At 37.6% G+C, this 17,662-nt stretch overlaps 1 protein-coding gene across 4 annotated transcripts in view; it reads left to right on the top strand.

Moving 5' to 3' along the window:
• The window catches only part of SMOC2 (SPARC related modular calcium binding 2), a 140,719-nt gene that overhangs the window by 53,644 nt on the left and 69,413 nt on the right, over positions 1-17,662 (top strand). For 2 of the 4 annotated variants that reach the window (XM_048298604.1, XM_048298603.1), the window contains exons 3-6: positions 4,059-4,165; positions 5,275-5,374; positions 12,987-13,034; positions 17,058-17,141. In XM_048298604.1, coding sequence (XP_048154561.1) covers positions 4,059-4,165; positions 5,275-5,374; positions 12,987-13,034; positions 17,058-17,141 — 339 coding nt within the window. The remainder of the gene's footprint in view (positions 1-4,058; positions 4,166-5,274; positions 5,375-12,986; positions 13,035-17,057; positions 17,142-17,662) is intronic. The other 2 variants (XM_048298607.1, XM_048298606.1) reach the window with 1 other exon arrangement.

Raw genomic sequence — 17,662 nt, 5'->3', positions numbered from 1 at the left:
CAACATACTGTGCTAAAATGCAATAAGCCTTGTACCAATCCAGCTAACAGAGTCCCAATGAGCTGATTTAAGGTAAACTCATGCCTCTTCCTGGTCAATTTCAGGAGATTTTTTTTTCCAATTCCCCACAAGGTTGTGGGATGTAAAAGCCCATTTACCTGGAGTTGAGAGGATAAAGTCTCACTGAGTTAGTCATTGACATAATTCCAAATTACAGCTGGACATGCATATCTGCAAATTTAGTTCCTCTCATTGTATGACTATAGGCAAATTAGGCTGCATTTCAGCCAGATTTTAACGGGTCTTAGAACCTAGAAGTCTTTTTAACACATCATATACCAGATTCCAGCTTGAGCCTGCTGGCTTCCTTGTTAATACTTCAGTTAGGAAGAGAAATGAAGTATAGTGGGAATTCTAGTAAGAAACCAATTACAGTTTCAAGCCCCTTATTTTTCCACTAGAAAGTTCCAAAAGTTTAAACAAAAACAGATTTAAAAAAAAAAAAGTAAAGCTTTGCAGCATTACACAGTGCTTGTCATGCTTCCAAAACCTTGCAGCCTCAGAGTCCCCTCTGCTCTAAGGTTTGTCACCAGAGGGACACTGCTCACTTCATAAGAGTGCTTTAGCCTGCTTTTGTCAGGGACAGTGCTGACAATTCAAAAGCTGTGGGCTGATTAATCAGCACAAAGGCACCAGGTAAGTCCTATCACCTTTCATTCTCAGTCTTCATATCAAAATAATCAGGGTCCATCCTGATCTGAATGACTCCTCTCCTAGATAAATAGCAAAGTTGAATCTGTGTGTAAGAGACTTTAATGGTATCCCTTTAGATGTATTTATTTATTGATTGATTGATTTATGTAAACAAAATTCTGGCAAACCACATACGTCTAGACTCATCCTACTAATTTGAGATTCATGTGAGTCATCTTCATTACTTACACTACTACAAGGTGCACAGAGGGGCCTGTAGACAAGAATTTTCTGGGTGCAGTCAAAGGAGACTTTGTCCAGTGAATCCCAGATTTGCCTTTGCCAAATGGTCATGAGCAATGGTCACGTGGAAGGTTTTTTTCCCTATGGATTAGAATGTCACCCATCACTTATTTATGCATGTTAGGAGCTGCAAGGTTTCCCTACAACTATCTCTCCTCTGGTATTTTTGATGTGAGCTCATGTTTCAGCCTTTCTCCCAGTCATGTCAGGAATTAATTATTTTCATCCTTTCTCAGCTGTTATTTTGCATAACTGTATAGCTCTTAAATATATTGAATTCTTTTTCTTTGGAAAAATTATTGAAAGTTATGCAACAGATTTTGAAGGCAGGGCACAGAGGCAGATGATCAGATGGTATAATCTTACAAATTTATTGAAAATATTATAATTTCTTTTCTTTTCATTGAGTTCTTTTTTATTTGGAAGGAATTTAGCTCCTCTGAATTAATAATTTAATGGCCATTAATATTCTGAGTATGAATGTTTTTATATGTCTTCTTTTTATCTTGATCACCTGATTGCATTTCTTCTATCAGGTTTGGACCTCATCTCTGTGTCATAATTATTCTTCTTCAGTAATACCTTGGTAAATAAAAAAAAACAGAACTGGAAATAATATTTTAACTATACACAGTTTCAGAGCTTAACTTGATAAGAGATCTTCCTCATGGTTTTATTTTGCATATACTGAAGCACAGTAATGCCCAACAGATTTAAAATGTTTCCATGGTTATATAATACAAAATAAGACTTCAAATGTGAATTTTATATTCCAATAAATTTGGTGACTGTTGATTTTAAAGCATATTAGATCATCCATGAATAGGAGGCCTTTAGAGCATCAGGCTGTTTAGGAACAAGTGGTGGACAGTTTTGGAGAACTTCTCTTTCTTCTTGGCATATTTTCACGATAATTCAACTATTGAAGATAATTTACAACCCTGCTGGTACTATACCAGAGACCTTATGTGATGGAATTTATATCACTTTTCCTTTTAGACATTTAAACCACATGTCATTCTAGAAAAACGAGGACAAAGGTCCAACAAAGGAGTGATTTATTTTCAGTTAAAATACTAGCTACATTAAAACCACATGTTATTAAGTACTGTATAACCAAACCATGCTCAGAAGAATGCTTACGACACCAAAGCTTGCTTAAAATGTTTCTTTTTATTTTTTTCCCCAAAAACTTTGGCAGTGCACACATTAACAGATTTTACCTGAGCTGCACAGTATGTTGGCTAAAATTCTCCCTTGGAGAAACAAACTATTAAAGTGCCATAGTACAAATTAATTCAGTTCCTTATTATTTCTCACCTTTCTGGATGCTTGAACTTTTCTGTCTCTTTCAGGTGTCATTGCATGTCTGTGAGTATCGCTCCTGAAACATAATACAATTAATGATGCTAAGACTGAAACATAGTTTTTCAAAGTGAAACTATTTGTGTTTGGGGCATATTAGCAACATGAACTCTCATAGTGCTCCTGTGAGAAGAGTAAAATAACGCACAGAGCTAGTGCACACAAACCCAAGACCAGGAGGGACTTAGGAAGATTAGAGTTAAGGGGTTCCAATTTTGATTTCAGAATGCAGATGCTGAGGACCAGTTTCTGTCCTCAGTACACTCCTACACTTCCTCATCAGATTGCCTAGGACTTGAAGGGATTTGTTAATGCTACTGTTGCCAGGTGAGTTGTCCAAAGCTCAGTGGAGGTGACAAGTGAAGGGTTTACCGTGTCAAAAGGAACTTCTGCCATTCCACCAAGTTTCCAGGATGGTTCTGTATGTGTCTAGATCATACTGGCACAGAGAGGGTACTTGGGGGACTGGGAATTTAGATGTCTCACCTGTGTACTCCTAGGAATGCAAAACTCTCCCAAGTGCTGTTGCATCACTGTTCAGATTCTGTTCAATGTGCAGCTTGCATGGACTAGAGAGGCTGTCCCCATGCTTTCGCAGAATTGCGCAAGCATTACCGAATCACCGCAATACCCCTGTCTCACAGGTAATCACTGGACAGTTTTAGCCTTAAAATGGGATTAGCCAGTTTCTGTCAAACAGTCTTTAAACCAAACAGAGGTCAGAAGCAGCAAATTTCTCTGCTTGTATGTTTGAAGTCATCCTAATTTCGATGTTACAGTCACATCTTGAAGTCATTAATACTAACTTAAGCTTTGTGGTATTCTCATTTTCACTGAAATTCCTCAGCTCAAGCAGATTCTGAAGTTCTGATTCTGCATCAGCAACATGCTAAAATTTGTAGTGTAAAAGGTAAAACAGCTGACGTTATGTGTCTTTTTTCAGCCCTTGGCTGCCTAGCTGAAATGAAGCATGTGTAGTAGACAATATAGTTTATTAGACAATAGAAACTCCACTGAATTAAAGCTGGCTGGTTTGCTAACTTGTCTTGGATGGAGACCAGTGCCAAGTAACAAAGGAGATGGTGCAAAAAACCTCACAGTGGAGAAAAAAGGAGGAGACTTGATGTGCCATGCTTAAATCATAAACTGTCATATTAAATTTTAGCACAATATGAATCCCAATAAGTCCCTGCACTGTACAGTATATTTAATCTTTTTTTTATCAGCATGGTGGGGACATCTGTAGTCACAGCTGAAGTTGCTGCCTAACTGCAGTAAGTAGGAAGTACAAGGCAGCTGTGCTCCTGCTGCCTCCTTTGGCTTTCCTGAAGCACTAGAAAGCTGTTGCTGCTACCAGCTCTGAAAGAGTATTGTGGGGTGCAGTGTGGCAGCTATTGCAGCGTTAAATTGAGAGGAAAAGCCCTGTTTGGGCTTCTGCTCTTTGGTGGCATTTGGAACAGAAAGGTTATTTCTCCAGGCATCTCTCCATTTCATTTCCCAGTTATGGATTATTGTCCAGAAATTATCGTCCTGCGTTGGTTTTCTTCCCTGAATTAATGCAAGCTGATCATACATTTTCACTTATTAAAATTCTGATTCTCTTTACATGAGTCTCAGAGCTGTCTTTTTTATAATATAGATGTTCACTTTTCTTTGATTAGCATCATCCAACTGACTTATCTTTTCCCTTTCTCTAGATGTTTCCAGATGCGTGGCTGAGAGGAAGTACACCCAAGAACAAGCTCGCAAAGAATTTCAACAAGTGTTTATCCCAGAATGCAATGATGATGGCACATATAGTCAGGTTGAAAATTTTTCATTCAGTGTCTTGCATGACTGGAAAGTCAGAGTATGCGTGTTTGAAAAGTGTGAAGAAGAGACAAATGCAATGAAGGGAAATGTAACTTCAAAATTAAATGTAATTTGTGCCAACACATCAGAAAAAATGGAAGGAAAATCTGCGTTATGTATGGAGTCCTTGTTCTCTTTTTCACAGTTGGCCAGCAAAGGAGCCAAACATTACTCCTGTTGGTGAATTACACTCCCTGTTCTTCTAGGATGAGGCAGCTGAGTCATTCTTGTAGCCCCCTGAATACTCATCAGATGGTAAAATGCTTGGAATTTGTGATCTGTTTGTGATTTGAACCAGAAATCTTATGACTGGAATCCATATCTTAAGTGCTAAAGCATGAATCATACAGAATCCTTCTGTATTCTCCGGTGAATTTCTTCACAAGCATTTGGTCTGAGACTAATTTACTTAGATCATGGAATTCAGAAGGAGCACAGTTAGAAGCTTATCCTGAGGTACATATTCCAGTCATGATCACCTTCTGCCACCTCTGTACTGCATTTCAGTTGTGAAGTTGTGCAGAAGACAATCTTTCTCTTTTTAAGCATGATGAAGGAAGTGATATTGGCCCTTAGAAAATATAATGAATTTGATTTCTGAGTGGAATTCCAAGAGCTTCCTTTCTGACAGCTTGGGATATGAATAATGCTGGCAGAAGCAGTCTGTCCTGCTCCTTCAGTGGGTGGAACAATATGTTCTCTATGTGGAAAAAAACTCAGGATTGCTTGTTTCTGGAACAGTTTATGTGTCCCAGAAGGAACTTCCTTGTGAGGTTTTTATGACACCTGCACCTCACTCATCTAAGACAGGGTGTAAACAACCACATATTTCAATAGTTTTCTTTTCCATTTGATTCTGAAGGACCTACCACGCTTCGCTTGAAATATGCTTTATGCTAAAAGATCATATATAGGACTGAGATGGGTCCATTGCAGTTTATTGTTCTAGGTTTTGTCAATATAGCTGGCTGGGTAAGTCTTTTGTGCTCATGTGTCATGAATGCTGTGGGATAACAGGCATATGTCTGACAAGCTGCATGTGGTTCTTGTTGTTTCTGACAGGTTCAGTGCCACAGTTACACTGGATACTGCTGGTGTGTCACTCCCAATGGTCGTCCTATCAGTGGTACTGCTGTGGCACACAAAACTCCCCGCTGCCCAGGTAAATCTTGTTTGGCTGGCCAGGTTGTATGACAGTATGTCATGAACAGTGGAGTTTATCTGTGACGTCTGATTAGACATAAGCAAAAGAAGTTTTCATTGGAGGAGTGGTTCAGCCCAGAAACAGGTGGTGGTGGGAGCTGTGGATTCCCTATCCTTGGAGTTTGGTAAAATTCAACTGGATGAGGCTCTGAGAAAGTTGGTCTAGCTTTTCATGTAGCTGTGCATAAAGTCTGAGGTCTCTGCCACCTTAAGGCTTCCTGTGATTCTAGGATTCATCTACTTTATTTGTACATTAATCTAGCTATTGAAGGTTTTCTGCAATGGTTCTTTATACCATATTTATGTGTCCATATATGAAACCAGGTGATTGAATTGCTGATATAGCAATTTATGTTGTAAACTCTCTTGCACATAAAGTCATTGCAAAAACATTTCAGAGGGATTTGCCTTTTTAGATAATTCAAATATTTAGAGTACTGGAAAAAACATAGAGGGAATGCCCATTTTTAACACAGCCCAGTGAAAAAATTCCCACAGCACATTCCATGAATGACCAAATCCAGAGTAGAAATAAGAATTAAAAAAAAGCATTAAGACAAAATGAAAAAATTGCCTGCAGAAATTAACTGGCAAATGAAACTCCCTTCCTTGCATGGTGCCTTTTGTCTTTCATTAGGACAATTAACAGGTCTTGGTTTTTAGGGATTTGCTTCTGACACTATTTCATTAACACTGATGATAAGTGTAAATCCCAAGTGTATGAACAGTTGTCAGAATTGCTGTTTATGCTCCTTGAGGTTGAGAGAATTGCACAGAACTATCTCTACAAATATTTGCACGCTCTATCTATTGCGTAACTATTTGTGCTGCAGCACCATTCTCCATCAGAAAGTGGAAGAAATAGCTTTAAAAAGCCAATCCTGTAATGTGAATGAAGCTGAAAAAGAAAGTGGATCAGGGAATTTACCTGTCCTGATCTACTTCAATCATTCAAGCACAACATTGATATTTTTAATAAATAGATGGAGGAAGAAAGAGACTACTGAGAAAGTTTCAGCAAAGTTTATAGAAAGTTATGTTTATTTTTAAGGTCTTTCTAGTTAAAATGACTTCCAGAATCTTTCAATCATCTTGCCTGTAGGTGAACTTTATCCAGAAATAATACTCTTCAGAATATTCATTTTAATCCAGTCGGAAAAGTCACTGTGAAGCAAGACTCAATTGTGAAAAATAATATAAAATATTAAGAAACCTTAAAATAGAGGAAAATGTGCATTCATTTTCATTTCAGTGTAATTATCATTTATGACTGGTTTGCATCTTCAGAAGACACATGGATGTGTCTTCTTTAATTGTGGATGCGCCATCCCTGGAAATGTTCAAGGCTAGGCTGGATGGGGCTCTGAGCAACCTGATCTAGTGGAAGGCAGGGGGTTTGGAATGAGATGAACTTTAAATTCCCTTGCAAACCATTCTGTGATTCTATGATGCTATGGCTAGGACAGCACTTTCATACTTCAGTGTAATTTTGAGTAGAGATGTTTTCACATCCATAGCCAGGGCTTCTCTGAGAGTTCACCTTTGTTTCTTTCTCTGAAAAATCCATTTTTAGCTTGATCCCAGACTTTCACTGACATCGGTAATAAAAGGGTTATGCTGGGGCTGAAAGTTCAATAAATAATTGAACAGGTTGTCAGACGTCTCATAACAGATGGCACTATTTTGGCTCAAAATGTTGTTGAATTACTTGCTATATTTTCACTTTTTGTATTTGTACTGGTATTATTGAGGAGCAGCTGCAATGTAGTTCCCAGATAATTAATCGATTAATATGAGAATTATTCAATATCTCTACAGGAACCTAACCCTAGTTCCTCTCAAAGGTATGTTCATGTGCCTAGCAGATAAACTGCCAGACTGCTTCAGCTCTATTTTGGAGGGGTGGGAAGGGAAGTTATTTTCGCAGAAATGTTAAGGTGAAGGTCATAGTAGCACTCAAATTGAATTTAGTAGCTCAGAGATAAATAAACTGCTCCAGAGCACAGGTGAGTATGCACAGTCTTATTTTGATCCATGGAAAGATTGTGGGTAATTTTTCAGTTTTTATGAGACCCTGTGGGATTATCTCTGCGCATTTCATCCCCTGCTTGTATCAGTGTTCTCATGTTTTACTGTTCACCACTTATCCTTTGTCCCTCAGGAAAGAAGTCCAGCTACAGCAGACTTTGGAAGTAAGACTTGAAATGCTAGGGGATTTTGCAGTGGTATTGGCTAAGGACTCAGTTTTGAGAGATCTGGAGAAACATTCTCATTCAACAGAGAAGACAGCTACAGATTTTCTCAGAAAGTTATGGGGTATAATAAGGCAAAATCTTAGTTCGTATATTGCAAAATGAAAGTCTGGTGCACAACTGCACTCTTCTCCCATTTCTCAATATATATTCAAAATTGCCATCTGTTTAGGATAATGGAGTTGGTTTTTTTTTCCTCACAAGACTGTTGATGTTTTCCAGATCACTATTGATTCCCTTCTGTACCTTTTTTATTTGGTATGACTATGCACAGGAATTGTAATCAAAACTTTAATGGGTCAACTGAAGTTGCATGGACGTACTCCTGTTTTAACTAGTATTACAGAGATGCCATTTCTGCCAATACTGTTGTCCCTTGTCAGTGCAATACACTGTGTCTTCCTAGCCTTGATGCAGGAACTGCCTTGCTATTTTTGATATGCAGGCAGATCTCCTGCAGTGGTGGCATCCTGACATGTTTCATTATTTTCGCTTGCTTCTATGTATTCTGCAGGCTGGATGCTATATATATTTCAAAGATATTTATGCTAATTTCTCAGTTTGCCTGTACCATACCTTTTTCTCCCAAGGTCACTTTTGCCATGTTTTTCCTTTAGAGGAAAATGTGTACAGACAATCAAGATGCTTTTGTAATGATTTTCTCATAGGTAATGTGCTACCATGGAATGTATGAAAATTTCTTGTTTTAATGAAAATGTTCGGTTAATTTTCAGTTCTAGGTTAGTTTTTCAGTAACTTCAGATAAGGTTCAAACACATGTTTAATCAACTGTGCTATTTTGAAATTATGGGATAATTTATTGCTTTTCATTTTCTCCCAGTGGAACTACCTTTGGTGAGTGCCCAGAAATAAGAAAGAAGAACATGGCAGTCTGGAAGAACTTGAATTTTAATAGAGGAAATATGGAGCAGAATTTAGGATGGGCAGTTACGAGTTTGGTTTACTGATTCCAGCCCTTATCCATGCTTCTCATTTACTGTGTGATACTGGATATGTGAGGCAACCTCTACAGTTCCCTAACTGTTAATGTTGGTTAGCTGAATAACATGGTGTTTCCTAAAGTTATCACAGGTCCCGTGTATAAGTGGAAAAGTGTTCCATGTATATTTTTAACCCATGAACAATAGCTGCCTGAGCCATTCTTTGCTCATTGAGTTGTTCTTGTTGCTCTTATTTAAGCTGCCTTTTGTGCAAATGTGGAAGGATGAAGGTCATTAAAAAGCAGCATTAGAAAATGTGGAGCTTTCCAACTGTTTTATGTGAACCTTTGCTTTAATTACTGTATCTTTACCTGAAAGAGGCTTTTCTTCCATCCTTTTCAGTTTTTCCCACGTCAACATTTGGTACTGCTAAGACACACATGATAAATCTCAAAATGCTGTTCCACTCCATGAAAATAGTCTTCACTATTTCAGGAGCAATGGTGAGAGGGGCAGTAAATTAAACACGTTCCCATGATGGCATTAAAAAGAAAGCTCCTTAAAAATGATGAATGTCTCCCAGTACTTTCACTAAAGAACACCAGACATAAAAAAAGACATTTTTACAACACTCCCTCTCTGTTATCAGCGCTTCAGGGGACTACAGAAATTCCATAGGCAGGGAGTCCTGAGAAATGGGGCAGAAGTTGAGAAGCAGGTGTTAAATTATCATTGGAAAATACGGTGTTTGCCTATTGTAGGGGTTTGTTTATGCCCTATTAAATATGCTGGGCTCCTGCCAGTGAGATTGCAGAGGTATGGAGACATGTTTTATTCTCCTGTGAAGTAGTTTTTCTACCTTTTGATTAAGATGCCATGATCATCTTTTATGACCAAAATACAAGTACCTTTAGAAATTCAGAACTCTTCCAGTATAGTATTATATAATATATATTTGGGAAGGCAATGAAATTTTTAAATTTACATTAAATTGTTTTTGTTAGCTGGAGAAAAATATCCATATCATTGAGATATTTTGTCCTCTTACATAGTACTTTTCCTATATATACATAGTCAGACACAACCATAGGTGAGACAGGAATAGCAGGGGGAGTTTAACTTTCTTGATGTCTGCATTCAGTGATTACATACCAAGTATTTTTTAGCAGGAGTTCAGAAATCACTATCTAAACTAGATAATAATATATTTTTACCTTCTCTTTTAAAGCCCAGTCCCATATGATCCTAACTATAGAAAATGGATACGCTAAAATCACAAACCACAAAACTCACATCACATTCCCTTGGAAGTTTTATTGTGCCTCAGATGCTGTTAGAGTGAAATTGAATGGAACTGTGGGGTTTGCAGTAAACTAAGGCATGAATATGTCTGCCTTTAAAAAAAAAGTTCATCAGAATCATAAATAGATAGATGGCTAAGCAAGTGTACAAGCTTGAATGGTACTAAATTCTTCCTGTTAAAGTAATGCTGCTGAATCTAGTACCCCTCCTTGTCCTCCATCATTCCATAAGGATGTATTTTATGTGGTGATTTGGTTGCTTACAAAGTACTGAAAACTTGGAAGCCAATTGCACTGCCTAACTTTTAGACAAGTTATAATTGCTGGCTTTGTTTCTTGCCTAGCTGAAAATGTGGGGATTCATCTTGATATTGAAGACACAATTTCCTAAAAACTTGCAAATGCAACTTCCTATCACCATTTAAGCTAGAAGTGCTTCTACCTTAAATATACTCAGAAAATGATAGAAAAAAAGATACAAACTCAATAACTCCTTACCTCTAATTTAGAGACAACAGGAAAAGTTTCTGCTGCATAAATTGAAAATTTCAGGTGGAACTATATGAAGGGCACAGGTTTTCCTTTATATAAAATTCTGTGAATATTTTTGTTGACTTCCTGAGACTATTTAAAAAATTGTTAGCCTAGTAAACCTAATTTTCATAGAATTCATCTAATTTCTTACTGAAATTAGATTCAGTATGATAAAGTTAGTTTTTAGTACTAGTAAATGTCACTCTCTTCCTCCCTCCATTAATTTTCCATGAAAATTTAGGGTAAAAAAAAAAAAGTCAAATTCAATTCTCCCTGTATAATTCTGTAATTCTCACCATTTCTCATATAGATTAAGTGATGTGAATGCATCTGGAAAGATATTTCTGCTTTCAGTTTAAGATGTGGAATATTATATAAATTTCAATGTGTTAAATTACTTATGTATAAACTGAGTTCAATTTATAATAATACTTCAAATGTACATAGAGAGACAACTCTGGTGCCAAACAGGAGCAGAGTGGGTATCAGTGGCAGTTCATCACACACATTCCCCATGCTGAGACATCATTTCTACTTACAAATGAAAAATCTGTTTAAAATGCTTGTGTGACTGAGAGTCAGGCCTAAAATATCTGGATTTGCAAGAAAATTATAATTACAAGCCTGTGCATCAAAATGAAATTCAGAAACTACAGAGTTAATAGTAACTGGATGAAATTTGAGGAAAGATTGAATCACTGGTATTTAGTACAATTAGAAAAACCTGTAATTTTGGATGTAGTACTTCTGAACACTGGAACATCTTATTTGAGTTCAAGCTGAGCCTTTTATCAAATGAAAGCCAAGCACCAAAAACTCAGATCTTCTGGCTTCAGCATAAATACAAAATCTGCCTCCTCTTCAGACTGAACAACATGGATTAGTATTGGAGTCTATTTAGAGCAAGCTATCCCAAACATCCTTGGATATAATTTCTACAGTGATAGCAACTTTATTTTTCCTGCCTGAATTAATACTGACGCATCACTAAGTTTATTGAATTTCTGGTGACTCAAAGATAACATAATAAAAGTACACTACAATACACTATAGCCATAAAAGGAAACTAGTCTAAACAAGGGTATTTCTAATATGGATATATAAAGCTGTAATATGGATATATAAAGCTGTATTAAGAACTGCATCCATCAGTAGGTTACCAGCTTGGCTGCACTGCCATGTATTCTTTTATGGAGGCTTTAAAATCAGCAGGATTGATTTGTAATGTTAGGCATCTTCCCACTGGCAGACTCTTTGTCTAAACTTCCTGCTGAAGTAACCATCAGTTCAGTGTGGTAAGCAAGCCCTGTGATTTAGTGGGTTCTCTCATTTAAATTGTCCTTTTAGAACCCAATTATTGTGCTCCAAGGTTTGGGTTTTCTTTAGTGTGTTTTAAACACAGTGAAAGTAGTTGTTCCAGGGGAATAAATTAAGAAAATTAAGGCAGCTAAATTATTTCACACACATACAAGCATCAGTCAGATGCGTGGTTTTGGTTGTTTTTTTCATTATAGCAGGTGTATATAAGAAGAGACTATGTGGTACGAATTGAGACTTCATGCTTTTAAATTTTGGTCACTCCATGTGGCTCTTCAGAGAGAAAAATACCACTTTTAAAGGTGATTTTTAATGCAGCAGAGACAGATAAATTGTTAAAAAGTGGCTAATAATTAGAATCAGAAAAAATAAAAATGGATGTAATGACACATAAGCAAGAAATAAGGAAGGATTTCTATTTTAAACCCTAAGGACAATTGCCTCCTTGAAAAACTATTGAGAAAACTAGTGAATTCTCCATTTCTTGATGGCTTGAAAGCAAGGCTGGATTCTGGGTTGGGTTGGAATCCAGGCTGGAAGAATAAGCTGTAAAAACCCATCTCTTGTAATCTTCCTGACTCCCTTCTCACCTCTGCTGTCTCTTCTCCCAAGGGCCGCAGCTCTGGGGATGTGTCCTGAGCCCAGCTCAGGCTCAGAATAAGGCTCTATGTTCCTGCCACCCCCCAGCACACAATCCCTTTCCCACACCAGTGTAGGGTTTCCACAAGGCTTTGTGTGAAGCCTTTAGACCAGAAAAGGGACAGTTTTTATTCTGGGCCAGGTCTGGGGTAGAGGCTGAAAAAGCCCCACAGAGCAGCTGAGGTGTGAGGGCAAGACTGAGCAGAGGGAGGGAGCTGCCCTGTACAAGGGGCCACGAGAGAGTGATGCGCCTTCCTGCTGAACCTGTCCTTGCTGGGACAGTGGGAAAGGGAAAGGGTGATCCTGCAGCACGTGAGCATGTTCTTGCACTTGTGCCTGTGTAGTGTTTAAAGCCACCTCTTCCTCAGGTCCTGGATCCACTGTCAGTGGAGTCTGACCGTGTATGGGTTGCACACAAATGCAGAAGTCAGGCAAATCTAAAACCTGTGGTTTGCCAAGGAAGAATTTGCTGGTATTTATTGCTATAATATACACAAACGAATTGTTAAAGCTGAACTGTATTTCTTAAATAGCATATTAGAAGTGAAAATAGTATTTTTCTGGTTAATTCCTTTTTCCAATTGCAGGTTCAGTGAGTGAGAAGCTGCCACAACGAGAAGGTGCAGGCAAAACAGGTAAATATCTTAGCTGGCCTTTAAATAGAAGCTAAAATAGCTGTGGGAGACACTACTGTGGTTTTCCATATATTTAAATTATCAATATAAATTTGTGTTGTATTATAGCTGCATATGTAATATATATGCATGCATACATGTTGCTAATTTTATGCTTGCATTGTAGGCATTTAGTAAACTTATAAGTATAAACATCTATATATGTATGCATGTATTTATATATATGCATGTATGCATAGACACTGTATTTTTCTAGTCTCAGTCCTACAGAATTTGCAATTCAATGCTGTTTGGAAGAGAACTTTCATTCCCAAATCCATACTCTGAAATATATTCCCATATTTTTTGCTTCTTCTGGAGGAGAGATTATTCTGTCTATTTGATAAAGACATCATTCTACAGTCCCAAAATCTTAGGAACTGGAGTTCTCACTTTATTTCCATAACAATCATAACAATCAGTGCTTGAGTCATCTTGGACCCAGAACTTTGCTTTATATTGTGATTAATTTATCTGATGGCTTATATTTATGGCCAGAAGATTGTTGTTGTTTGATATAGATCATGATGTATATCTTTTTGGCAGGACAAAATCTGATGTGAATACAACATAGCTGGTTGATTTAAATGAGTGAGATGTCTGTGCTCTAAACAACACTAAAGCTTACACTCACCAAACACTTAAAAGAACTTTAGATTCAGCTGAAGAAAACATACTGAATATTTCTGTCAGTTATACTGATAATTTTAAAGAAGTTGCTCATTTTTGTTCTAGTGTTAATACCTATCTGTTTGGAGCACTGTAAATATAATTGAAATTTTTTTACAGGAGCTTTTGCAGTATTGTAATAAATTAACATTTAAACAAACTATAGTTCTGTTAGGCTAAAAGAATCAGTATTTCTTTAAGGCTAATAATTACAAAGTACTGAAAAATTGTTCCTTCATGTATTTCCAGACAAATTGTGGGTTCCACTAACCTTAGATTGCTCATTTGCTTCAGGTCTGGACTTTCATTTTCAGCTTTGAACGGAACAAAGTATCCCGTATATAAAACTTGTCTGGAATCCTTTATTTTTGTTTGTGCCTGTGGCAGCTGAGCTACTGAACCCTGAATGAACAGTCATAGAACAAGGAAATGAGCACAGTTTATCAAATCTCCCTTTTTACCACGTATATTTGTGTCTCAAGTGACATGATTGCATTTTACTCATTCCCTGTTTTTATTCTCCGGCACAAGCCTGCAGCCTGAAAGGCTTCTGACCTGGTTCCCAGGTGGTCCCTGCTTCTTCTCAAATGCTGCTGTCTTTCTCTCCTCACCCTTCTTCCAGATGGTCACTGCCTTATGCTTTAAATAAAGTAATGTTATCAGAGACATCCCAAATTCTTTAGAGACTGTCACACAGTAGAGACCAGGATCATATGTCTATCTGAGTTAAGGAGCTGTGCTTCAGCTTCACAGCCAGTGTAGTAAAACATATTTTGTAGCTCAGCTTGCAAGGGCACAGCAGTATTTTTTGAAACAACCATAACACTCTCTGCTCCTCTCTCTTCTGCATGTTCCTGTGGACTAACCAGGACTGTCTGCCCATATTGTAGCCCAGCAAGCTTAGGCTGGTTCACAGTGTTCTCAGTGCTCCAGAGACTGTGCTTCAGACCTTCAAGGTGTGGTCTTGAGGACTCTACTCAAGAGACAGCATAAACTTGAGACAGTCTCCCCTTCCAAGGTGCCTCATAGATATGGATCTGGTGAGCCATATCTGTTGTAGTTGTGCAGCTTTCTTTCTCTGGGTATTCCAATACTGAAAGAAAATTTCCAGCTGCAGATATTGGAGATCAGGGGCTTTGTTTGCATGTTTTTAAATTTAAACATTAAACTGAGTAGAAATGAAGCTTAAAAGATATTCCCTTAAGTATATTCTCTGGCCCCACAGTTCTCTCCTCTATCCAAGGAAAATACTTAGACTCTGAAAAGCACAGGTGTCAGAGTTGGGATCACATCCCTTTTTTCTGATTCTTAGCTGACTGCAGGACTGTGTTCTTGGTAACTGAACTCTGACAGCAAACAGAATTTAAACAGGTTTGTGTTTAAATATATACATATATGGACTGGTATGTATGTGCCAGACAGGAAGAATTGTGCCATTAGTCTGTGAGATATCTAATTCATATAAATCATTAAACATATGTTGTATTACAGCAACAACACCACCACCAAAATTGTTTTAAATGCTGCATGAACAAAGTTCAGGAGGCTAATTTTGATTGAGATGATTATTGCTGAAGTTGCAGCATTATGCTGAATTTCAGGTAATTACATAAGATTAACTGTGTCACAAACCAAAACTGTGTACCAAAAGATGATTAGAAAAGTGTCATTTAAATACACACCCAAGTTTCTGGCTTGGATCTTGGTAATACCCGCCTCCCGTAAGTTGCCTTCTAAAATTCTGGGTTTTCTGAATCACATATTGATCGATGATTTAAATATATGTCTTGATTTTCAGTGCACTAGGATACTTGATGGCCTCTCTGAAATTAATCAATGGTCTTATTCCACCACCCAGAGGACACCACAGAAATGCCAGCAAAACTAATGAGGAGTGACAGTCTTTCATAGCATTGGAGCAAAGAATCCTGCCATTGTGTGGAAATGAAGAATGAGCACTCTTAAATCTCCTTATGCCTTGGTTAGATAATTTTGCATTGAAAATATGCTCCCGTTGCTGCTGCTTTGGTTTTGTGAAAAGCATAGAGGTCACTATGCTGTGGCTGGAAATTTGGGTTTACCTGCTGTCAATATCTACTTGGTATCTGTATTTGCTGTGACCTAGACTGTGACCTTTAGAGGCAAAGGTCAGAGTGACCCCAAAACCTCTGCATGATTTAAAGACAACTCAGACTTAAAAAAGCCCCCAAACAGTGATGGTGACAGCAAAGAGAACAGGAGGCTCTTCTGAATTGCAGTAGCAAGAAGAAAAGGAAAGAGATAGTGTGTTAGCCTAAAAGCTGCTGCTCACTGTTACCCAGGTAAGGCTACATGCCAGAAGCAGCTTCTCAGTTACCTTTGATTCTGTCTTCCATGAAAATGCCAGGAAAACGATCTGGAAACTATTTTGGTCTGAGATACAATTGTGAAACTGCAAGAAATAGTAATAAAACCTTTGCATGGAAGATGCTGTTTACTGCGGTACACCTTGGTCTTGGAGTTAGCTCCATGCTGCAGGAAACAGCAATGACTGGAAAATATGTACTGGTATGGTCTCCTGAGTCATATTTACCCCACATCTGCAATAGTTTTAAATAAAAACTGTAATAAAGTAAAGAAAGATCTTTGGTACCACTCTTTTTAGCAAAAGCTGATTTAAAAAATTTTTTATGTTCAGTTTTTCTTTTCCAGCGCTACGTCCACTGTGTTTTACTGAACCTAAAATGACTCACATCTTCTTGTCATTTCTGTAATTTTCCCTCCCTCTTTTCTTGCAGTAATCGTTGGTAGTGGATGGGTGGAGAATGCTGACCAGAGGATAACAGTTATGCAAACAATATTCTGGCTATATAATCTGTGAATCTTACTTAAAAAAATTAACTTGATTCTTAAATAGATCCTGCTGTGCTGAAAAATACCTTTGATTATAAGGTGTCTGCAGCCACACTTTCTCTCCAGACTGTTTTTGCTTTCACAGGTCTCACTTCTTCCATACATTTATCTAAATATTTCGTTAGAAATTCTGATTTTTCAGTTATAATATCTAGGTATCAATGTGTAACATTAGAAAAGAAGAATTACACTCCAGAGAGCAACTTGATCACTTCATGCATCACCAAAGACCATGCAATAAATTCATCATCCATAACCTCAAACCCCATCCATTTATAAAACATTGTCTGTATAAGTAATATATCTGTGCTGTGTAGTGTCTTTAAAGAATGTTTAAATTGTTGTTTGCTGGCCGGGGCTATGTGCAAATCATTATTTTCAATCATGTATGTACACTTATTTAGCTTACTCTCATAATTGTAGTCTCCTTGCAAATCTTTTCCATTCTGAATTCAGATGATGCCTCAGCTCCCGCGCTGGAGACTCAGCCTCAAGGTGATGAAGAAGGTGAGCAAATTTAACAGTGTGGCATTAAACTGTGGAGTTACGGACTGTATTCCACAACATCAAATGCTATCTTAAGAGTATCTACAACTGCTGGTGTAGTTGCAAGAAATTTCAAGCATCTGTATTTTTTCAGGAACAACAAAGACAATGAACACAATAGGCAGTGAATTTTGTGTGATAATCTTGAGATGAGACTCTACCTGTGGAGACCAGCATGAACAATTTTAATTGTCGCTACTGAGGGCAGGCACAGGATTTAAACTTGAGTCAAACTGCAGATTAAAATTCTATGTTCAAATAAACAAGTCAAAGGGTAAATTCTATCCTCAGCAGAATGACTAGCAATATCACCCTTAAGGCTGATGTTTTGTGAGGATTATTTGCCTTTGGAGAAATTAATTGCTCATTAAATAAGCAACAATAGTCCTATGTTGTGGCTACCTTATCACTCGCCTCTCATCTTGCAGAATCTGATCTGCAGCCATTACATATTTTGAGTCCAGACTAGGAGATTTTTATTC

This window comes from Corvus hawaiiensis, chromosome 3 (genome assembly GCF_020740725.1).
Source record: "Corvus hawaiiensis isolate bCorHaw1 chromosome 3, bCorHaw1.pri.cur, whole genome shotgun sequence".
Taxonomy (NCBI): Eukaryota; Metazoa; Chordata; class Aves; order Passeriformes; family Corvidae; genus Corvus; species Corvus hawaiiensis.
This window is presented reverse-complemented; position numbering and strand designations above follow the sequence as displayed.